The sequence below is a fragment of the Anopheles darlingi genome, chromosome 3, assembly GCF_943734745.1.
Source record: "Anopheles darlingi chromosome 3, idAnoDarlMG_H_01, whole genome shotgun sequence".
Classification (NCBI taxonomy): domain Eukaryota; kingdom Metazoa; phylum Arthropoda; class Insecta; order Diptera; family Culicidae; genus Anopheles; species Anopheles darlingi.
This window is the reverse complement of record NC_064875.1, coordinates 19,495,002-19,520,042: the sequence shown is the minus strand read 5'-3', so window position 1 is coordinate 19,520,042 and position 25,041 is coordinate 19,495,002. Positions and strand designations below refer to the sequence as shown.

The following is a 25,041-nucleotide window of genomic DNA, read 5'->3' as shown; positions in this document are numbered from 1 at the left end:
GTATTCCAGCATGTGGGCGGTGAATGGTACCGCCTGTTGCTCTTCTGTCATGGAGGGGAAAATCTTGCGAGAGCAATGGCAAATGCAAGAGCACCAATTTATCTAAAGAGTGAGGCTGAGAGTGAGAGCTAATAAAAGTGCAAATAAAGAGAAGCATTTACATGTTGACCAGAACCATATCTAGTATTACGAAACATCTTTGATCATGTGACAAAATTATTATTAACTGCAGAACATTTAAAGATTAAAATGTAAAAGGTAACATAAAGCCAAGCGTTACACCATCAAACACATGAATAAGGTGTAGGCATATAACTAACAATTAGACGAGTTATTTCTTCCGTGAAATACCTGCACACCATGCGTAGAATAGATGCTACTGCATATAAAGTACTGTCCGAAAATAGCCTAATCCAGAGCAAGGCGTAGGCCGGGGTCAGGATCACCTTTTAGACCCGTGGTCGACTTTTCTCGCCATTCTGGGTACCATCGTGCTGGACGAAATGGAGGGCATCCGGTATCCGGAAGATAAATCTATTAACCCACATAAATTTCCCCCCTGTAGATATTTTTCCCAGATCGTGGAGCATGGAAAATGCGAGCTGTTTATAGTTACAACGACCATCGCCGGGGGGTAGGTAGGGCAGAAGTAATGTGTTTGCTGCTACGAATTGACCCGGATGACCGGATAATGCCGTGATTGAATTACTCTCTAAACTAGATGCTTAAGGGAATTACACTGACCTAACTGGAAAACTTTTTATAAAAATGAGGAAATTGCTACTTACAGTTTCAAAACAAGTTCCCGCCAGTTAAATTTCAAACATCGAACAGAACAAGTTCAGCACGACTAATGCTGGCGACTAATACCCCTCATAATCCTACTCTATGACTGAAGCCATACAATCTGAAGCAGAACTTTCAGAACGAGTGGATAGAAAACAGAGCGACAGCGACGCAACGACGATGGGAAATGCTATAAAACCAATCATGGCAATGACAATGAAAGTTGTCTGGCAAACCAGAATAGCGAACGGACAAACGCGACGCCACATTCATGTCACGGCCCGTGGTGCAGGGTCTCCGTTTTGACTCCCCGTGGCCGTGATTGCTGGCCGTTTCTTAATGCCGATCGTCGGCCTCATGACTTTCCTTCCGCTTTTCCCTTCCGGCCGCCCGGGAAACCGGGAGGAATAATAAAGCAGGCTCAATGTCATGGTGCATTAAAGGTCTAAGCGCTTAAAAATTTATGTTGAACGCAGTAGAGACAATTTGTAATACTCAATGAACTAGTGCGCACACACACACACACACGCACACGCATTCTCTGGCTGGGCTACCGGTCATCGTACCTGCTTGCGGGCGTGCACATTAAACTAAACGAGCCCATTATTATGCTTAACGCGTGTGAGAAGCGTCTTTTAAGCCGTCTGCTTGAAGTTAGACGGAGGCGTTATCTTGTCAGAACCAGAACTATACGGACGAACGCAGGGAGAAAGTAGAACTTAGTAGGAAGTCGGGAAAGTCACTCGTTTTGATAAATTAAATATAACAGTTTATCGTGCAGCGAATGAGCCTGAGACACCTGAAAATGATCCACAATTTAATGCTTAAATATAGCATCATAAATCATCACACATTTCGGGAGCCGTGCGCTGTCTGTATTGGGTAAAGGGGGGACGAATGGCCAAACCCATTTCCGTAATGTGCCAAACACTTGACGTGAGTATGAATAACATTCCTCTTTGCGAGCGAGCTGCCGTGATTCAATCTTTTCCAAATTATACCCGAACCCGAAAGGTCAACCTCAGCGATGCTTGACGTTCGCAGCTACTACGCGCCATACAATAAGGCATTGAATTGATGATGAAACATACTCACGTACGCCGGGGCGAATGGAACTCCGCTGGTTGGCGTTGGCGATTATTTGCCGGCTGGTTGACTGCATTTTGTCAACGGAGAGCAACAACGACTAACCTCGGCGAGACACGTCACCAAAAAAGCAGAGAGAGAGAGCAGTCTGTCATCTCCTTTGTGTCACATTCACTCACCTGTGGAAAAAAGGGAAAAAGAGAAACCCCCAAAAAAGGGAATTCACAGACAGGAGGAAATTAGTTGAAATTACATCCATTAAAGTACGTGACATGTACAAAAAAGACCAACGCAGAGCTGGTGCCCCAAACCAACGAATGAACGAACGAATGAACGGGACCATGGCCCCAGCAAATTGGATTGGGAGCCACAGAAAAACATGGCGAAATTGAAACTATACGAAACGAACACGATACTACGAGCTACGAGAATACAGTGAGCCGATCCCGGGGTTGAGAAAGGTTAAAAATGGATCCCTAAACTGCATGATACATACTTTTTTTCAGATTCTTTTTACTTTTAAGTTTCCTTATCTCTACGTTATGAATGGTGATATTACGTTCTCCGGACATCGGCAAAGGATCGTTTCCGTGTCCGAACGAAGATTGATGACCAATCACGAATTACTTACTTCGCTGCTCTCAATAGTTTTATGGCATGACGAGATACATTAAGGCAGTGATTTATCGAAAGACTTCAGACTGCAGGCACCTCATTTTGATTCGGTCTGCAACTCACACAAGACTCATGCCAGAATTCTAGGTATCAGTTCGGAGCTTTATGCAGAGGCAATGGAACGTTATGAGTTGTAAAATTGGCCCCCATTTTTTAGCTTTTTTTTCATGTGGGATTGATAAAGCTCTTAAAAAAAAGTAGCCATCCACGTTCGATGAACATTGCGCACCGTGCCATTCCGAGTAGTACAGAGAGTGCTTCTGGAGTGCAGAAAAAAACGGAACGTAAAGTGGAAAAGATTTGCCAAAAATCGATACAAATTCAATCACACAACCATTTCCAACTGCACGCTACCGTTCCTCCGTTTGCTCCGATGAGCTCGTACGATGCACCATTAGGGACAGCTCAAGGATAAGCACACTTTGCTTCGCATACTAGTGGGTCTGCACTATCGGTGTCCGGTATCTGTAAAGTGGGATGGTTGCGGCAGATATATATTAGCGTTCGTTTGACCATCTGTGCATCGGATTGCACGTTGCGCTGTTTCCGTTGCTTGTCTCTAGTGCTCCAAATGCGCAGCTCTCGGACCTCGCCGAGCATGTTTCCTTCGTTTTGGGGAAAGGAAAATCATGTTATTGTTGAACACATCGTTCAAGTCAAACGGCCAGAACAAAGCAGAGCAGCAATGCACAAGAAGTACACAGCAGAAGAAGCATAAAACATCATAACCCAATTTGAAATGGACACCCGCGTTGTGCAGAGGTCGACCACACATAACAACCCTTCAAAACATGGTTCGGGTGCAACTCGGTCGTTCCACAACCGTTAGCCCTATCTGTTCACTCACAGCGTCCAGCGACACAGGCTGACACAGAAAGGTCAGCCGGCTATGATATTTCATAGTCATATTTTCACAGATCATCCTAACCATCATGTGTCTGGGGCGGCTAATGCTCATGCTTAATGCGCTCGGAAGGGAGCGAGAACCGGTCTCTTGTGCTGTTGGAAAAATGAGGGTGTCTCTCGCGGGTGGAACTGCAGGCGATGGCCGCTGGTCGGTGGAACGAACAATGCTTCACATGGACACCAGGCCGTGCGCCCTCCTCCCCTTGCTCCTTCTTGACATCAATTTCTCCGCGCGCGCAAAGGGCGTGAAAAGTCGGCACTTTCAGGCGCGCATTCTCAACAACCGCAATCTTTATCCGGCTCTCGTGCTCGTGCTGGAATTTCCAACGCACCGCACGGCGCCATCATGCATCATGCCATCGCAACTATCCGGTGTCCGCGTGCTTCGAGGGGGGGGGCAACCGATTGGATGAAATTTATGAGCTTCAATCATAAGCCGGCAATTTATGCACAATTTTGATAATAACACAGCTTGAGAGCTATACCGTTCGCTTACACATGCTCCGGCCATTTCTGGTTTCACGGGCAGCGTTGCTCTTACATCAACATAATGTGATGAGCTGTCAAGGAGCGTTTAACCAGACACTGATGTCTGGTCAGTCTAGGAAATATGCTGCAGTATTGCTGCATAAACGCTTCGCTAGCTTTACTAAAGAGATGTGAAGGCGTTAAACTTAATTAAAAAGGAGACACACAACAATGGTAATGGTAACCATCATTGTCTATTGATGAGCACTCAGTGGAACAGACGATTTCCAAACACGGCGATAATGACACAGAAAGCCATTGGATTGACACAATTTCCCTGATCATTGTTTTGCCAAAAATGGGTTTTGGCAATGTGCCAATTGAGATGATTGCTTACCCCATGAGCACTCCAAAGTCGGAGTGCGATTGAGATGAATGGTAAACTGTGTCGCATAATCGGGACATTATCGAAGCCGACGAAGCATAATTGTAGCTTCCTAGCATACCGATACGACAATGCTGATCGTCTTCCACGACAGTTTTGACACATTTAATCCAAGGAAAGTACACGAAGGAAAAGGTGTTTGAATTATATTGCTCTCCTCTTTGACCGTAAATGCTGTAAACTGTAATCATAAAAGCGTCAACATCGATCGCACATGGTCATGGAGACCGTAAAAGACATGGTTCTTTATTGTTTTCAATGCTCGAGTGTCAATGGCAATGGAATGTGTGAAAAATGGCCGAAGAATGAGTTACAGCATTCCTGATGATTGATGGAAATGGATAACACTGCAATATCACTCAAATGTAATTTTGCTTTTCTTTTACAACCATTCCGGTGATCAATTGCAACACATACAACCCCGGTTACCAACCAACTTCCGTCTCGATAATACGACAAAGAACCACGGAACACCTGCGTCCACAGTATATCGCATTTCGCGCAGCAGCTGCCATTTTCAAGTAAGGGCGCCGTATCAAGAGCATGGTTCAAGAGCAGGCGATGAGTATGAACCGCGAAAAGGGAGGTTTTCACTCGTTTCGAGATCGATCCTCACCGACCGACACCGAACAGCTGCCTGCTTGGATGATGATGATGATGATGATGGTACGTTACGTCTCAAGAGTGTTGCATACTCTTATCCTTGCGCCACTACAGCTCAGCCCAACTAGTTGACTCACGCTGGAGGTGAGTGTGGTTTTCTTTCAGCAGCATAAGTGCGTAAATTATGCTTTCGGTGTTGCAGCAGTGCGGCTGCTATACGGGCAGCCCGTACAAAAGGGCATATACACGGTTGTGGTTGCATCCATAAATAGTTGGTGTACCGTCAGCAAGCGCGACATGAAACTCGTTTTGCGCTTTTCTTATCATTTTTTTCTTCAGTTTTTCTCCCTTTTGCCGTATCTGTGAATGCTTCACATTCCCCGGGAAGGGAGTTCGACTCCATTTTGGTAGCCAAAGCAATACCCTCTTGCCAAATGCACTCGATACGCGTGTTATGCGACACGACGACTGCTACAGTTCCAGTAGCAGCACCAGCAGCATGCCTAATGTGTATGCCCATGTTAAGATGTGTCGATTAGCGAAGCACCGTGTCTTATGAAGTGCAGAATCGAAAGTGGAAAGACGCTTGCTCTTCGAATACCGCCTTTAAAACGCGGGGCCCCACGTTACGATGTGGAAAGTGCGCAGCAGCTGTTCACCCTCACGCTGCCCACAGCACAGTCTGGTACGATTGTAGGCAACAGTTCGGGTTACTCCGCGAACAAAACCTTCCCAAAAGAACACGGGGAACCCGGGGGTGGTGGTGGAACTTTACTCAACTTTTGGCAGCCGATCCGTTGCTGGCAGGGCCTGTGTCTCGGTGTCTCGTGGTGTAGTTCTCATAAGCTCCATACTACACCACACATCTCACATCAACTGCACCACCATCATCAGCAGACTTACTAATGATGCGCCATGTTCGGTTGCGTTCCGCGCGTTACCGGGACCGGGACCGCGTAAGTCTCTTGGCTTTGGCGCAACCAGAAGCCAAAACCGCGAGTCCTGGGGTCGGGCGCTCGCGCCAAAGGCACAAATTGGAGTTTTCAATTAAATTTAATTGCTTTATGTAGTGGAAAAACTATGCCGTGTACGCCGTGTACGGGCGGCTCTGGCATCAATCCGTATGCACAATGCTGCCGCACTGTCTTCCAAGTCGAAAACGAGAGACGCACCGAGACGACCACACCTTTTGGGCGCGCTGGCGAATGTTTAAAACATTCTGCGAAAGTTATTCGATTCTATTTTTACGATTCATGGAATACAGAGCAGAAGCACTCGGCACTTGTCTTCCTGCAAGAACAGTGACGATATTCCAGTTGATGAACACCTCGAGACACCCGGTGACGAGCCAGCTAGCCAGCCAGGGTACCAACCAACAAATAGTCCCAGAAATAGGTAATTGAATCATCTTGCCGAATAAGTAAATGCCTCGCGCCGCCGCGCCGAATCCAATCAAGCCTGCCGGATGTAAATTGCTTGTGATGATACTTTTCAAAGGCACCGCCACATCTGTTACAGGCCGGTATGTTTCACAACGCCTCGACCCAAGCTAGTCAATTGTCTTTTCACACATTCCGCTGGCCCGCCATCCGCACGCCAAACGACAACAATCGTCGTCTTCGGGGCGGAGTTCTTTCTATTCCTCAAACCGGTAGCATCCGAGCAGCAGCAGCAGTAGCAGCTCTTCGATTGCTTATGAATTATGAATCGTGATAAGGTCCCACAATGCTGTGGCTGTGGCTCTGTGGTCTGTGGTTCTGGAGGTAGATCATTTGCATGCCAGTATTGGCGAAGCAAATCGTTCATCGAGAAAGTGTTTTAGCAATCAATGGATCAAGGATCTCAAAACATCTACAGCAGCTCCCGATGAATGCTTATGAATATGCATAGACCGCGGTATATAAACTTTGGCGGGAACTTCCCGAAAGATAAATAAGACATTCGTCCGACTTTTTCCACTCTGGGCTTCTGGTTTGCTCCCTCACCCTCGAAAAAAACAATGACCAGCTGGACGTCAATGTGGCTTGACTGCAACGGATGCTGACGGTATGATCTCATAGGCCACACTAGTAAGTAAACAACGTTACCTGGAATGGATCGGAACGGATTTGCGAGGCGTTTAAACCAATGTTTTCGCAACGCGCGTAATTCACGCGGCTACCACACGTACAGCAGCAGCAGCAGCCGAGAGTGTAGTAGTAGTCCTCCAGATGGTACAGCAACGCTATCGTATCGTACTCTCACAAATTGTGGCCATTTTTTTTTTTGTAGTTGTTGCTGGTTGCTGGTTTTCATCCGGGCTGAACCATTTGATGTTCACGCCTTGTCCGCCCCAAACCGACCGATTACTTCGTTTCGCGAATTGCTCGAGTGCGGGAGTTGTGCAAAAACCTAAAATACAACCATGACACATCGCAATGTGGCTGTGTGTATATGGTGTTTAGAGTATTCGTTTGATAGAAGAGTGAAAAAAGCAACTAGACACTGCAAATAGCATTGTGCGACGTGCACGATTGCGGAACAAATATTTACTCGGTAATTTCACTTCGCAAAAGCCGACAGACGACTCAGGGATGCATCTGGCATCGCGGTTGGAGACTGATTGACCAAAGCGGGGGAAGAATAGTACACATACAAGCGCACACACATACCATTCAACCGTTTCAGCTTCATGGTATGGTGGACACAAAGCGTTCAGAAAAAAAAGGCTAAACTAACATTCCGCAAGGAAATTAAATTTTACTGCAAACCATTCAAATCTCTAAGCGAAACACATACTGGAGCAAATGGTGTACTAAACGCAATGCAATTAGGCTCCACAAACTCATTCATTTGCATCAGTGAACCTTCATTAGGTTTGCAATTTGCATCCTCCCGCCTCGTTACGACGGCCCCAAAACAGGCCACAAAAAGGTGTTATGCGTAATGAACTCCCCAAGAGAGAGGGGGGGACCCCTTCTTCTTGTTGGCGTCAATCGGATCAAAGGTTTGTGCTTACGCCATAATGCGGCCCCCAGTTCGGTGTCCCATGGTTCATTTATTAAATTATGTTCCAGCCTTCGATCGCAACCCTCGACCACGCGTACTGCCTCATCTTCAGCATCATCATTAACAGCATCATCAACGTGCGGTCAAACCAGTGGTGCCACCAGTGGTCAACGCGGAATGGAATGGACCCAAAACCGACGACCAAAAAGGAAAACCAAAAACTCTCACAACAAACACATATTACATACGCCCACCTGAAAGGTCGACCGTGACCTGCATTGCACGGAGTGAAGCAGTTCCGCTCCATCATACGCCTCCCCATTCCATTCCATTCTCTCCTTTCGGCGAATTATGAACTCTTCATTCGAATTCCTCGTTTGCACCGACAAGGACAATCGTGAGATATGTATTCGGGTTTTTTGAGAGGAATGCTCGATGCTTTGTTGTCTTCCTTGAAGGTGCTGCTGCCCTAGTTTCCGTGCTGGAAGGCCAAGAAGTTCAGTGTACTTCACTCTCTCTCTTTCTCTTTCTGTCTCTATTACGTGCTACAGCGTTCCTCCGGTTATGTCTGGTTACGACCAGTGCAAAAATGGCGTAGGATTACTGTTTGATTCACTAATTAAGTGTCTTCGTTACGCGGAGGAGGTTGCGCAAACTGAAGATGCTGAAGATGCACGCCGCCGCCGTCGTCGTCGTCGTCGTTGCCGGCGCCGCCTCTGCGCCACAGGAAATTTGACGCCATTCGACGCCATTCGACGCCATGGATCAAGCGATTCCTCGTCCGAAGGACAAGTGCCACTGACCACTGCCGACGCACGCACACCAGGTCAATGCGTTGGCCAAAAGGCTTGGACTCTAGCCCACGCAGGACAGACATAGGATTGCGGCCACGAACTGGCAGCACCGAAAGGGTGGCTTTATCGACGGTTCTCGTGCGTGGCAGGCCGGTAAAATAAATAGCTCCAGACTATAAAGAAGGAAGGCTCGCGATTGTGTGGATAGAGCCGTAAAATGGTGCATTTAAAAATATCGAATTTTAGCTCCAACTCCCACTGCCACCACCCTCAAGCCGAGCCATTTGTCTCCGCTTGAAAGCCATTCGGTTGCAACGAATCCACCCAAAACGAATTAGACGACATCGGCGCGGGCAGCAGCAGCAGTGGAACAGGTTCTACGCGGTGGCCAGCGAGCTGATGACAAGCCGACGTTATAAAATGCGAGCGTTAATTTTGATTGCTTTCCGTCTATTTTTTTTCCCCGCCTGTGCATAAATACATAAAATCCACAGCGGCGAGCGCTCTTTTCGAATGTCCATGAATCAAACACAAACTTCCTTTTTTGGGGATCGATTCCTTTTTGTTTCATTGAGCCACCGGATCGGTTTTGGGTGACAAATCAATCCGGGGTTTCATTTTAATAAAACGATATGTTTTCGCCAAACGTTAGTGTTACCTCAAACATTACACCATGAGCGTATGGGAGCAGCTGCTACATGATATCATCGTTGTGCGTGTATTTTTTTTGTTGCTGTTTAGCCCGCGGATGTGATAATGTCATCCCCGCGGGACAGGTGCAAAAAGGCACGCGAACACACATCGAAGGAAACAGGTTTCGCTACTCTACGTACCCATTAATGTACTCTTCTTCCGCCGTTCCGGAATACCGTCGCCGTCGTGAAAGTTGAAAGTACTTGCGCACCGGGCTCATCTTAAATTGATGTCCCCCTCCGAGCACCAGGCGGACATTAAACGGCCACCACGGACTCCTCACGGACGCTCAAGATTACAGTTCCTTCGGTCGTGCGCCGATACAGAAACGAAAAACGTAATGAAAGCAAATGGAAGCGCACGCTTACCGGGTGCATTTGGTGGCCAATCATGGCCGGACAAAAGGCCGCGACAAGCCCGATAGTGGACAGGGACAAGCAAGATGAGGCAATGATTGATGCTTTTCGCTTCCGAATGTCCGCTGCAGCCAGATGCAGGTGCGTTGTATTGCCTGCTGTTTCATATCTGTTCCGTTCATGTATATCACAACAACATCCTCTCTGATAACGGCTCGATCGGAGGGGAAGGAACATCTCACAATATGCTCCCGGGTACATAGAATTGAAGATAAGGAATCTGTGTGCCCATCCCAAGACGCTCGCAACATGAACATGTGTAGAAACCATTTAAACGGTTCCACTAATTAGAGATGATTTGGGTTAACAAGATAAACACAAAAAAAAACGGGGGCCGACAGCTTCTTCAACAACCGACTTGAGGAGCCCCAAAATGTGGAACCCCTTTTGCGGGGTTAAAAGTCGTTGAAAGGCAGTCAAGACCCTTTCTTTCCGTTGGATGACCCGAACCACCCCACCAGATCCCATTAGCCAGACAACATGCGCGCGCATATGTTAAATAGATTATCCAGCGCATTAGCATATGGTTCCGCGTTGGCATATCCAGCGTCTCCGTCGCCAAGCGAGTAATTTCGATGGGAAAAAACCAGTGATCCGCGATCGTTTCCATCACTTGAAACCGTTGGCCACAGACACCCATACATTTGCGCTGTTTGCGGAACTAGTGTAGCAGCCGTTCCGTGTTCCGCTGGTGTGAACGTTTCTGGCGAGGAGGTCTCGTGATGCGCAAACGATGGAACACCATTTAGTAGGATTACCGCACCACGGAATCGTGTGCGACATACGCGATTGCTTGTTGAAAGGTTTAATGTAATCCACATTGATGATGTCGCCGCCGCTGCCGCCGCCACCATAACCGTCTAACAAATGATGAGTTTGTGTGTGCGACTTGTGTGGTTATCAGCCAGTCGTCGACATCCGCGGGAAGATGATCCTCTCCGAAAAACCATCCTCGGTGGCTGTGACAATTGTCGGTTAATTTGAATAAACACGGCCGTTAAGGCAGCCATTTGTTTAGCATTTTGCAGGCGCTAATTATGCACGCGGAATGTAAATAGTGCTCCAGTGCCATTCGTACACATAAAACTACGAACCAGTGTCGTGTATTCCTTCGTGGTATCTGAGTAGCTTTGGAGGTTTTGGATTACCTGAGGGAGATTCAGGATTTGATTTTCCAATTCAAGTGTTATGGCACGAATGGCACAAGTGTTGCCGTACCAGTGTGCCAATTACATTTATGCTGAACAGCCCATTCACACACCAACTCCACCAACTCTAGTTTCATAATTATGTACAATTCTCGGCTTGATAAAGCCTCATACAACAGAAAAAGGGGAGTTCTATGAAAAGCCTCAAAAGAAAGGTAGCTTCTGTCTTCTCGGCAGCCGACATTTGCATTGAGAAAAAAGCATGTTTCAGGTTATTCGCCCACGAGAGAAAGAAAGAATAAATTAAAGGAAAAATTAATTACAAAAGCTCACTTTTCACCGGCATGTGCCAGCTCTTGAGTTGCCAGCACTCCAGAGGACGTCACCCTGGGTACGCGGCACCAAAGCAACGCACCTTAGCAACACTCCCAGAGGCGAACCGTGGAGCATCAACGCAAACAAAGCGACAATGTAGAGCCATGCCTAGGTATGGCCAGCATAATAGCAAAAGAGACATCATTCAACACGAGACGAACGAGGGCGAAAACAAGGACAAAATACTCCAGCGTGATGCTGCTGCACGGTGCTCCACTTTTGTGGAACGCTGCCTGAAAAGCTTAACTCATCTCCAACTAACAGGAGCAGCAGCACCGGCAGCAGTATATCTGCATTACGCCCGTGCGCACGTGAAAGAAACTAAAGAACTATATATTTCCCTCCTACTACTACTACGAGACGGTGGGGTATGAATCAAGACAAAATAGCCCCAGCATAGCGGTGGTGTTCCTCTGCGAAAGTCTAATGAACTTTCGCCAGGAACTCGCTGGCACTAGACAAGAGAAGAAAAGAAGGGCCTATCTTGTCGCTCAGAGGCGTCTGCAGCATCAGCAAAGAACAATCGGGCCGGCGGTGTTGGTTCTTGTTCGCACTCGAGAGATCGTTGCCTTCGTGCCGTAGCCGTCAGCATAGAACGAGCTGATGATAAAGCATGCACTGTCTCTATGTATGGCTCTGTACTCAAATCTCCTCCCCACTACTTTTTTGTTTTTTTTTATGCAGTAGCAAAAAATCACACAAAGCATCCTCACGGTGCATCGTAATGAAAGGAATTGTTGATGCAGATAACACACACACACACACACACACACACATACACATTTGCTAGAACCTGGGAAAGCAGAACATCATTCTCATCATCATCATAAGCCTTCTCAGGAAGCAAATCGAGCCGAACAAATATGCAATCAATCGGAAGTAATTCGTTGTAAAGGGTGTATGCTGCATGTCAGTAACAAACTAACATCTCTCTTCATGCATGCGCATGTTGCAGCATAAATTGCGCCTGAAATTCTCAGATCAATGGCGCGTCAATCGAGAGTTAGTTGAAGTGGAACCGAAATTTTCCCCAAATAAACTGCAGCAACTCCGGACTCGATCCGGTCGAATTGATGCATTTCTCGGGAGCACCGTAGTTGAGCTACCGTGGACGTGTTAACGATAACCAACCAGACCACCAATTAAGCGTGGGAGCGCTGTATCAGATCAGCAGCGATAAGCATCAGTCAACGAAGACGACGAAGACGAAGACGCCGGTGCGACGACGAGATATGTTGTAAGATTGCGACAAGAAAAGGGTTTTTTCGCTCGAAGATCAAATTTCGAAGCCTCTGGCCTGTGGCCGGTGCGCAACGTGCGTGACCCCCCCACGCGTGACCGATCCATGTAATTCTCCCACCCCGTTTACTGCCCTCCCTACAACCATCGACACTGCTGCTGCTGCTGCTGCTGCTTTGCGCCCGGCTCTAGAATTGAAATTCGATCGAAGTCAAATCCCACAAATGATGACCACGAATCCCACAAACGACATCGGACCGGACCGAACCGGACCAGACGCCAGCCCAGAGGGACGGGATTTCATATATTTTTATCTCCCCACATGTAAGCGGTGGTCGTCCGGCCGGCCGGCCGGCCGCTGACCAAACCGAAACGACCTGCCAGCAAATGATGCTGCGGTTTGAGGGGGAATAAAATTGACGATTTCAACGTTTTGCCTCGTTATCCGCCGTTACCCTCCCCCGGGATTCGATGGACGTCATAAGCCACGCAGCCAAGTGGTGTGCCGGTTGCCGGTGCTCCCGGGATTTCATTTTTCTCGGGGTCGGTCGAGGTCGAACTTTCCCGACGACATGAAATCATATCCATGTTTTTTTGCTCCCACCCCCCCTCTACGCCGCGGTTTTGGTAGATGACAAATTTAATGATCCCACTAACGATCGAACGGTGCTGCGATGCTGTTTCTCTTTACGCCACCGCCACGCGCACACACACACACACACACCACTAACGGATGGTGGCCAACCGAGCCGCCGGCGTATTTCTGGCTCAACGTCTCTTGCGTCATCTTCGATAGAACACCGGCAGGCCGCGAGAGAAACAAAGGCTCATCTTCATCGACGAAAACGTTTCTACAACATGAAAACTCGCGGCTGCTGCTGCTGACGATCGCGCAGGGAGCTCACTGTTTGATAAATGTTGTAAACCGACCAACACACACACACAAACGGCTAATTCAGGGGTCGACTTTCACTCGATTAAGAATGACAAATCGGTTTTATCCACGTGGTTGCGATCAGCTATCAGGGGCGTTACCCTTCAAAAGGTACCAAAAGTTGGAGCTTGTTGGAGTGTCCGCTTATCATATACCGACTGTTTACTCAAACACCAACGAAACGAAAATGGTGCTGCCGTTGCCTTGTTAGTTATGAGAGGCAAACAATGAGCATTCTAACAGCCGGAAAATTAATCGGAAAGCAAATGGTGTTTCATAAATTGAATGTTTTCTTTTCGGTCTGGTTCGCTTGAAGGCATGGCATGCTTTGAGGAGTGTTAGAGAACCTATCCGAAAGGTTAGCAAGACAATTCCTCGTCGTCGTCGTCGTCATGCACGTGACCAACTGAGCAGAGTAGGCTTAGGACTCCAACTGCTTTCAACTATCATATCGCGCAATGCTTTCATCCGCCTCCCCATTCCCGTGTCTGTCGGAGAAGACATCTATCTCGCATTGTGAGGCTTAGGAACCTAACAGTTGCCACCAGCGACAACGACCACGATGGTGCTCAACATGAAAGCACACCACCACCAGGCGACAGTTTCGTTCACGATGATACATTCTGTGCAGAAGAAAAAAAAACATGTCTCTCGGTCTCTCTCTCTCTTTCTCTCTCTTTCTCTCCGCCAAGTGCTGGAAGATAGATAAATAATCCAACATCTTGCTCCGGCCACTCGGCCTGTGCGCTCGGCGTTCGGTGAAAATCAACTCTTTGGGCGGCTGGCAGCAGCTTTTGGACACGGTGGAGCTGAAGCCGGTGCTGGAGAATGCCAGGATGGGACCCCACTAGATGGCCGTGGGCGTAATGTGAATTGATGCGTCGCATCCTACACACTGCTCTCCGCCCTCCTGGGCTCTGTTCGGCCTATGCTGCGTGGTGGTGGTGTTGTTGAGATGAAAAATGTTTCCAACCCCCCCGCTACTCGACCGAATAACGCGCGTTATTCTTGATATTCTCGTCGGGCACACGACACGGCCGGATACCGGGTGAAGTACCCGCTGGCCGATGCTGAAGCGAATAGCGTGACAATTCCTGCACGGAGCCGGACTTGTGCCGTTAGTCGTTAGTGTCTCGCTCTCCAGAGAAGAAGCAATCTACGGATCGTGGTGCAGAAGCGACCTCGAACGAAGTGACAGGACGACTGACGCAGCAACGACGGAAAGTGACGTCGGATCGTCGTCGACCGTGACCGAAAGGAAGGTATTGTCCCTGGAACCTGCTACTGGTGATACTGCTGTTGAAGGAGGAAACGGTATCAGTATCGCAGCAATGCCTTTACCGACAGCCCATCAGTTGCTATGTCGGTTCGCATGCCATTCCTCGTGGATGGTCCCGGGGGCAGACACACTGCAGAACACTTGTCCTCGTCGTCGTCGACGTCGACACCGTTGATTTGACTTTTCATCCCCGATATCAGCAACCCTCCTGCTCGGAGTGAGTTTTGTGAAAAAACAGTTTGCTATCTCGATCCAGGGTTCCAAGCATTTAACGTCAGACAGGGGCGTTTATACACTTGTATGTTATTAGGTTACCAGTGAAAATTACGAACGAAGTGAAGCGAACCCAGAGAACTTATCTCAAATCACAACGTACGCCCCCTGGCTTTCGAAAAAAAAAGGGGGGGGGGCAGAATGTGTACGACATTTCTGCAACGCCCCCCCCCCCCACCCTGAGGGACCAGACTCATCTTATCGCTCGCTGGCATACCATCTCCAGTAGAGGATGATAGAATGAAAAGTGAAACCACTTTTGCGAAAGTGAAACCCTCCGGAGGGTGATATATTTTTTAGTGATTTGCGAGAGAGCGACGTTCTAGGGAAATGGAGCATAGAATGGGGCAGCGTTATCGCTTCGAGCATTTGTTGGGTTTCTTATGTATACAATTGATTTGGATCGAACGCATAGCAACGATGTCATGGAGAGCATGATAAAAATAACATTTAATCTTCATAAATAACTGCAGAGAATGGTTCTAAATTTACCAAAAACGAGCAATTTTTTACATAACTCATCATTCCGGATCGAATAAAATCAAAAACAAGTTAATTAAATGTTTCGTATTAACCACGAGGCACGAAACTGATAATCCTTCCATTTTTTCCCCGCCATAAGCTGATGAGCTTAAATACTTCCGGCACTTTAAGATAAACGTACCTCGCTATCGGGCGACTTATGGCCAATTCCGCTTAATCCTACGCTCGCCCTCCCTGTTTACCACTTCAAATCCCATCAAATGAGCGACATAAAAGGAGAGGTCCGCCAAAAACCAGAAATAACAACGGCAAAAAAAATGACAGAATATCCCTTCATCATTGTCATCGAAATTGAAAGCATCCCCAACGGTGCTGTCCTATTGCTGGGCACGAAATTAAAATTGATTGGAAATCCCCCTCCTGGTGGTAATCCCACTTTTTCAAACTCGCACCGTGGACCACCACGACTACCACCACCGGACACCGCAGATGGGAAAAGCAAATGGACAATCGAAGAGATCCAAAATCGAATGCAAATTATCTGGGCTCTCATCGAAACGGCCCGAAGGCGATTCAGGAGGTTGCCAGCCGGGGAGGGAAGGGGTTTGCGGCGACGCGATTTACGCGATCGCGCGACCGGCGCCCGGTCATCTTCGCCGAAGGTCACCATCATCATGGCCGGTCTTGCGGACACTTTGTGAACAATGTTGAACAAATCTGACACATGCCGTAGATGGGAAACGGCCGCCGGCACCCCATCCCCGGTGGTCCCGGTGACAGTCTGAATGGTATGCCAACATGCCGCACTTCGATCGCAAACCATCGCATCGCATCACTTGCGCACTTGCGAATGGTTCTTGAGAATGGCGCTCTTGTACAAAGAACCACGCGGAAGGTACATGTGTGTGTGTGTGTGGTCTTGGGGCCTTCTCTGAGGCTCGACACCTTCCTGTACCCCTCTTAAAACCCCCACAAGATGCCAAGAGCCAAGACAGCGACACATTCGCGCTATTAATGAGCTTTCTCGCACGCGTCTATCGAACCAGCGAACCGATGAATCGGTCCTCATTAATCATGCGACGACATGCAACCTCCATCAAGGTCAACTGGACAACGGCTGGCTCATCAGCGGTTCAGCGTCGCACTGTTAAGATCAAGGCGGCACCAATGGCTACTGGATACAAACCGATCAGGCCACCGGGAACAGGCCACAGCGAGCGCACGTTCATTAATCTCCTACCTCGCGCCTTGTTGGTGACACCGTTGAGCGTTTAGTTTAAACGATTCCTTCAACAGCGATATCTTGCGTCATCTGTTGACGTGTTTGTTGTCACAAAAGTGGAGCAAAAGCGTTCGAAACTACGGACTCTCGTATCTGGACCAACTGCTTTGTTATTAGATGCTGCGACTGGTCATGAGGGTCCTCCATATTGATCCAATTTTCTGAAAGTGTCACTCACTGCGATTCTCAATAAAGTGATGTCTCGGTATTAGACCACCGGCAGTCGGTGCAGTTGCCTACATATAAGCCTCTCATATAAGTGTTCCGTTGACAACTATCTTCTAGTGCGAGACACACACGGCAAGACCACACACTGACTGCACACACCGTTGCCCCGGTGGTAGACAGCGAACGGCGTTGTTTTGTGGTGCTGTATGGTAAACAGCGGCCGCGAATGGGTGCAATCGAGGTCTCTGCTCACGGTCCAGGCTGACGCAGAACCAACTGAGTCACACAGAAGCGTCCGTCGAGCGCCTAATTACACTTCGATTTTCACCACATAAAACCCGATTATTAGATAACCTGCCCGGTTTTAAACGCAACCTCTATCTAGCTTTGATGTGTTTCACGCATGACGGACATAGCTGCATGTGCACGGTCCAGAAAATGATCTCGGTCTGATGAAATGGATCTCTCTCGTAAGCATCGGCCGCACGCATGATATCGTTGTCGCCGTCGTCGGTCATCGATATTACACGCTTCGCAGCCGAACCTTGGCGCGCGGACCTTCTGCGTAAATTAGGCTAATTGGATTGGACGAGATCGACCGCTGATAACGCGGCCGGTACACGCGTACGTGTGACGCGTCGTTACAGGTGTTTGTTAGGGAGTGTGTGTTTTGCAAGTTTATGACGCGACGTGCACGATTTCGTTCAGCTGATACGGCACAGCATTAATACCGCTGTAGTCCGGGCAGGCCAGGCAGGAAAGAGGAGAGGAGAGGCCAGATTGGCCGCGAAATTGCGTACAACCATTTACACAACCCAAAACCACATAGAGAGACGTACCGTAAAAAATAACGTGTGGATTTGAATTGACATGCCAACATGGTCGTCGCGTATCACAATAACAACGGAAATAGTTGGCGGGCCTAAACACACACACACACACGCACTTCTCCCATAAATTATCCCTCACCCGGATCTAGCGAAGCCCAAATATTGAAGGTTGCCTACTGACCTTGAAGTCGTGGTCTACGGGGAGAAACCTTCACATTGAACATTCGGAGAAGGACTGGAGCGCCTGAGGCCGGAAATACCTGACAGTTGAAATCATCAAACCCTCGCGCCGGCGCTGGAACCGGAGGTACATGCCTAGATTCTGGCCAAGCCCTCATGTGCTATGCTCTCTCTCCGAAAAACATGAACCGTTCTCCTACCACGGAGTCTTTGGTGCGTGTGCCCTAGAGTTCGATCGGTGTCACTGAACCAACAGGCGTAGTGAGCGCAGCATGTGGTCGCGATCGACGATGACAAGATGTCATACCCGGGGACCTGGAGACAGACGAAAGACGATCTTCTTGCCGCTTGTGTTCATACAGTGGTGCGTACGGACCCCGAAAACCCCCCGTCAAAGAGCTCGAACCGAGGTCGTTAGGACGTATATGGTTGCGCCGCACCACAACAATAATGCCACCGCTACGATGCGACCGCCACCGATTGAAGGCCAACGAACGACCATGTCGCCATTTCGCAGATCATTAGACGACGACATGACGGGGCACGTCCGTAAATTGCAGCGGCACGATCGCTGCCGGCTAATAATTCGAACCGTGATTGGAATTGTAACAAAGTGAAGGACGCGTTCTCTTACCGGGCGGCTTTTGCACAGATGTTCGTGGTTAGGTTAAAAATAGAACCGCATCACTCGGAACCACACATTTGACACAGTGAGTGAAACTAACTCTTGGGAAGAATTTCTTTTTCCAAAGAAGGGATTCTCTAAACATCTCTCAAAGGGAGCTGCGGCCCGTGGCAAGTGTAAATTGGGGCCAGCACGCGGAGCGATTGAAATGGATTCGAAGGAGGGGAGCCAAGTCATTAAGGAACCGAAGGAAAACTGTGCCAGTAAGGGGCATTCTGGGCGAGTGTTTATTTTTGGCATCGCCTCGCAGACTGCATCGCTTCCAGACAAAGATCAGGCGCGATGTGGCGAAGGGACCGGCGATTCGGATGATGCACTCCACTCTTCCTGGTCCGCCTTCCCTCTTCCCCATGAAGTCGAAGTCATACGACACCGGAGAGCGCGCATTGGAGAGCGAAAGCGAATGGAAAATATTTTAAACAATCCGAAGGGAAAATCTAGACCCACTACCCTCGTGGCCTCTGCTAGGGAACGTGCCAAGAGCGAAAGGAATTTTCCGGAATCACCACGCAGCTCTTCTGCTCTATCTGCTCGTCTGTTCCGCGTGAGTTACAGTCTGGCAGACCAATGGCGGTGGAAAAACGGCGGAAGTGCGCTTAAACGACGCGAGTAAGGACCTCGTCGCTCTTCAAGTCGAGTGCCGCGGACACAGTTCCCGCCCTAATGTTCCATTTGAATTTGGATTTACGATCTGCGTTATAGTGGGCCACTTGAGGCTTTTGAAGAGTGAACTCTAGTTATATCGATTCCATCAATTAGGAGAAGAGGAAATACCAGGAATTTAATAGAAAGACACTATTCGCTGTGCTCTATCCATCCTATCTACTCTATATTTATCCTAGACGTAGCTGAGGATACATCTCACGGAATGATTTGCATCAGAGTGTGCATTTTTGTTCGGGAAACACTACGAACTACGATGCATAGCAAAGATGGACACTTCTCATCATCCGAAGAAAATTGGAAAAAAGGCCGTTCCAACGAAAGTGAACTTTCACTTGGGCAATGCCACAGGAGGCCATGGCCAAGGCAGCACGTCAGACCAAGCCGGCTTGGCAGGATGATTGAAATATTCATTTTTTCCATTAGTTTTCCTCGCTCGCTGTCAGACGGCAAAAAACTGGAGCCCTTCTCGAACATGGAGCCCTTTTAGATCCGGTTTTATGAGTCTCAAAGTTAATCAATTCGAGGGATGGAAGAGGCCCCGCATTTTCTTCCTTTTTCTCCCATCCTATTCATGATTAGTTCATCGAGGGAAGAGACTCAGCCTTCTCTCGGTGCCATCTCGCGTACACGCGTTTTGGGGAAGTTGCTCTTGCTGCCTCATCGATACCGAGGTAAAACATTAACCCGCCGGAGTGAACGCGCTGGAACAGTTAAGCGCCATGCGCAGCATAAAGTCATGTTGAGGCTTCCCAAAAAACAAGAAATTAACTTCAACCAAATCAAAAAGGGGAGGTACCGCTGCGGTATAAATGATCAATGAGGCGCGAAAAGCTATGCGCATGTAATGGTCCATTTTACGCTTCATCCCCTCGTTTCGGTTCGGTTTTCCACCACCACGCGGCACCTCCATCTTCTGTGCATCGATTTCTCTATCGTTGCGTTGCGTTTAGGATGAGCAGCGAAGGCACCTCGGCACCTTCGCCACTGCAGTAACACCCCCCTGGCCCCTGGGAGCTTCATTAAGCAGCAAGTTCCGCAAACTCCGAAACACCAGCGGAGGGGTGTTTGATTAAAGAAAACACCAAGCGCCCAAGCAGCGTCTGGCGCAGGCGATTCGTTTGTTGATTTTATGGAGCACACTAACCCCCCCTTGCCCCACCGAATACGAAGTCCATCAAACCCCTGCTTGTTGCAGCCTTGTTGCCGGCCCCGTAACGGCAGCCCGCGTTAAGTGGTGTTAAGGAGTGTCTTGTCGTTAAATCAATCCCGTCGTGATCCCGTTGCGTGTTCGATTTCTGTGTGTGTGTGTGTTGCTGAAACTGTTAGCTGAAACCCTTTTGCAATCGCGGCTAATCAGCAGCAGACCATGCGAACCAATTTCGGGTTATCAGCAGCATGGAGAAAGTAGCAGCAGCAGCATCAACATGAATCGCATGCTTATGTTTCGTGTGCACTGCGGAGCTCGTCTTCTTTTTTTCGAACAATCTAGTACCCTACGGAGGCGACCGTCCCGATCAACGCCGCGGTAGACTTGGCGTCGCGGATGTCAAAATATTAAAATAACTCCGCGCGACCCACTCCCGGTTTCAGAGATCCATCTCTCTGTCTCTGTCCCTCTTTCGTACTGATCGCTACCACGCTACGCGATGTCAAAGGCTCGTTCTCGAGGTGCTAAAGGAACACACTGTGAAGCCATGGCCGCGGTCGCTTCAGCCAGCTGTAGCTGTGGCTGTGGTTCCCAATTAATATCGCTCTCCGCCGCAGCCGCCGATGAAACCGTCGTCGTCGTTGATCTTCATCTCGTGACCTCCTCAAAGATAATCTTTGGCTTCTATTTTTACGCTGGCCCAGGGCGTGCTCACTCGTGCTCGCGGTCACCCCCTGGGTTGATATCTTGACGATGCGCGACTAGCAGCACCATCAGAAGCAGAAACAGCAGCAGCAGAAGCATAAAAGCATGTGTTTGTCTTTATGAGGGCTAGAAGACAGTTCCGTTTTTGGTGTGGTTTTGTGATCTCCAATTCGATCGCGCGATCAGCACGATATGCTGCCGCGAACTTTCTACTTCCTTTTCCTCTTGCGTAAAGATTTCCACAATATGGCGTCGGTTTGAGCAATTATAATTACCACAAATTGAAGATAAGACACTCCAGCAGAGACACTGGGCAGCATCTTGGCGCTCTGCTAATTGCTTATCACCAAAGAGCAGCAGCCAGCAGCTTCGCCACAGGTAGCGTCATGGCGATTCTACTGACAGGCTAGTGTTAGGTAATTAAACGTACCACGCGCGGGGCACACCCGGAGCAGCAGCAGCAAAACAAACTCCGACCCCCTGCCTCAATGTGCGAAAGACGTGATTCACGCTCACCACGACGGTGCCGGGGGATTCGCACTGGAACCGGCACCAGCAGCTCAGCGTGTAGGAGAAGGCGCCACTCGCGTCTAGGCACTTGATGGGCAGCCACCCGTAGAATCATAAAAAGTATGCGGCTCAAACAGTACCACGATGATCATCATTAACTGCTGCTCCTGAGCATTCGGATGACGGCGACGACGACGGCCACGACGACCGCGACGACGCTGGTTGCCATTTCGCGCCCGCAATCGCGTGCTCTCCCCTTTCTGGTTGCTTGGGAAAACACACAGCCACAGCCACGGCATCTAGGCCAGCAACAGCAACGCAAGTGGTCAGTCACATAACGGGTCGCTCCGGGAGAAGCGGGTGGTACTACGGTACCGGAAACGGTTCGTCAAAGCCAAAGAACGGAAGAGAATGATGCCGGCTAAGCGCCCGGGCCGGTTGACCGTGGCCAACATATAAATCATTGACATGCGAGCACCACGAGACGACGCTTGGTGTTGGCATTTTTTTCCCCCTTTATTCCGTTTAGAAGCTCGTGAAGCAGAAGAACTGTAATGAACTCTAAACGGGCCACACACACCCCCCAAGGAACCGATCGATCGGGCACCGGAAGACCGGTTGTGGAAAAGAGGAAATGATTCAGATGCAGTTTATCACAAGACCAACCGCCGGGCCAGCCAGTCAGCCAGGTTGATTAAGAAAAATGGAACCTCGCTTCTCTCGGACGCTCGCTCCAGATTGCATTTCCTCTTCGGTGATGACGATGACAGCATCACGAAGCTAATCCCAACGGGCCTCCCCCTCCTTCTAGTGTGGGCCAGCAGGAAGGTTAAATGAAATAGTTATTCCAGGACATGGATTCGAGGTCAACTGGAAATGCAATTAATTTCGCAAAAAACGGAGGAGGAGGACTTTTCCTACAGACACGCGCAATATTATTGAGCAATAGTCTAGGTTACTTTGATTTAAAGGGAATATTTACAAAAACATGAAAATATTTTGCAGATCCTGAATTTGCTTAATAAATCCAAGTAACCCATAATATTGACCAATAATATTGCGCGTTAATGGATTGCTTTGTGAAACGACAAACAATGGTTAGTTTCGCTTCAATGTTTACGGTCGCATTAACGAACTTCTCGTTGCTTCTCTATCGCCAACGAATGAAATGATGACACAAGATGATTGAGACGCGACACTAACATCGCCACCAATCGATCGATTGCTACACCAGCAGTAAACCGATTGGAGTGCTGATCAAACACGCGACACCCACCCCGGGGGGGAGGGCCGGCCCTCCCGGTAATAAATGCGGCCGCAAGCTCGTTATGAGGTTTTGCGGTGAACATAAAACATGCCACCACGCGCCGCGTACAAACATAAATTTCCAATTTGACTTGTATTTTATTCACTCCGAAGTCTCACTCCCCGGGTAATTGAATCGCAAACCATGTGCCTGTGACCCCGGTGCCTCCCGCCCTTACCTGTGATGTTCCGGAAGTCGCTTCAGTTCCGCCATATCGAGCTCGAGCCGCAGATTGGCCACCTCGCACAGCAATCGATCCCGGTCCGAGGTGATCTCCTTCAGCTTCTCCCGCAGCCAATGGTTCTCCATTTCCAGTTCCTGCGCGGACACGTACTCTCCGCCACTATCCGGGGCAGCACCAGCACTGGTGGCGTTGCTTGGATGCACCAACGGCTGCTGCTGGTGCTGCTGCTGCTGCAGATGATGATGCATCGAGTGTGCGGAAAGGGAGCTCGCCATCTGCTGCACCGCCGGGTTGATGGCTTCCACGATGCCATTGGCGCTGGGCTGCGGTGATAATACCGGTATCGGTTGGGCGGGAACCGCCGATGGCACCACCGGACCCCCACCGCCCGCAATCTCACTATCACACATTTCGTGCACCGTGGAAGGAAGCTTCTTTCTCAAAAATCAAACAGCAAAACAACACTTTTGCTCACTCACGCACGCACTCACACACTCACTGCTTTACTGCATTTTGGCAAAACGGCGGGAGTGGCCCGTACCAGGACACCAACCAGGACATCACGTGCCCACACACACACACACACACGCACGCACACACACACACGCGCGTGCACAACACAATCGGGCGCACTTCTTCAAATAACTGTTGCACACCGAACCGAGAGGAAAAAAACTGCACCACCAATCGGGACCTTATGCAATTGTGCAACGGCTACTTATTCTTTTGCTTCTTGTCGGTCAACCAAACGCCACGATATTCACATCCTTCCGCTGCTCACCAACACACGCGCGAACCGGCTGGAATTTGCGGGATCCAGTAACCCTTCTGGTGGTGCTGCTGATGCTTCTTCTGCGTCTGCTGCATTATTCAATTTTTCTACCGCACGGGGACGGACCGTGGGACGCTGGGGTTGCTTTCCCGGTTTCCAGGTTTTGCACGCCAAGGTTTTTGCACTCTCTCCCTCTTCGCCACCAGCCAAACCAGGCTTGTCAAACGTGTGTACGAAAGACAACCGAAAGCGGAGACAACAAAACAAACACGGAACAAGAAGCAGCAGCAGGCGGTAGAACTCCCGGTAGAACTCTCCTCTCCACACTTTGGGACACCACTTTTGGGACACTTTTGGGGGGGAACGACTTTGGGGATATATTCTAATAATCAATCAACCTTCCCACACAAGACGGACACACACCAACACTCACACGGTACACTTTTTATGAATTATCTACCCCTTTTCGAGTGTGTATCTCGCAACGGAACGGCGTCCGCTCTCCCTCGTGGTTGCTTCAAAACTCGGCGCCGCCCGACGACAACTCCGAGCGGCTTCATCATCGTGTTTTGTCCGATGAAACCGGTTTCCGAACGCGCAAACTCGCGCGCTCACCAACCGCCGCCAGTTCGGAGAGAAGCAAACAAAAGCGGAGAGAAGCAAACAGATGATTCCGACATTAAGCGGGAGCAAGAATTTTCCGCTTTTCCGCTGTCCAGGGCTGGAAATTTGGACAAATTATGTGACTGTTTAAATATTTTCAACAATTTTGGACATTTTCAAACCCCATAGAAGAGGATAAAAATCTGTTTAGAAACGTTCGAAACGAAGGAGTTTTATAGCCAAATTCGGTAAGAATCTGGACACACAAAATAGTTTTTGTTTCAGTCAAAAAATGACGTAAAAAGAAAAAAAATCATGGAGAATTCGCAAATTATTCGTTAGTATTTTAAATGACTTTTTGAACTTAACTTTAATGTTTACATTTCCATTTTTATGGGATTTGATATTCTCG

General features: G+C 48.8%; 1 protein-coding gene across 1 annotated transcript; it reads right to left on the bottom strand.

The window, feature by feature from the left end:
• Positions 1 to 1,346: 1,346 nt before the first annotated feature.
• Positions 1,347 to 24,536, bottom strand: LOC125957174 (uncharacterized). The gene is made up of 2 exons (XM_049689666.1): positions 23,249 to 24,536; positions 1,347 to 2,051 (listed from the first exon to the last, which is right to left on the bottom strand). The coding sequence occupies exons 1-2, from the start codon at positions 23,662 to 23,664 to the stop codon at positions 2,048 to 2,050; spliced, it is 420 nt and encodes a 139-aa protein (XP_049545623.1). The 5' UTR covers positions 23,665 to 24,536; the 3' UTR covers positions 1,347 to 2,047.
• Positions 24,537 to 25,041: the final 505 nt, after the last annotated feature.

Coding starts and splice junctions, on each gene's coding strand:
- LOC125957174 (XM_049689666.1), bottom strand. CDS start 23,664: ATGTGTGATAGTGAGATTGCGGGCGGTGGGGGTCCGGTGGTGCCATCG.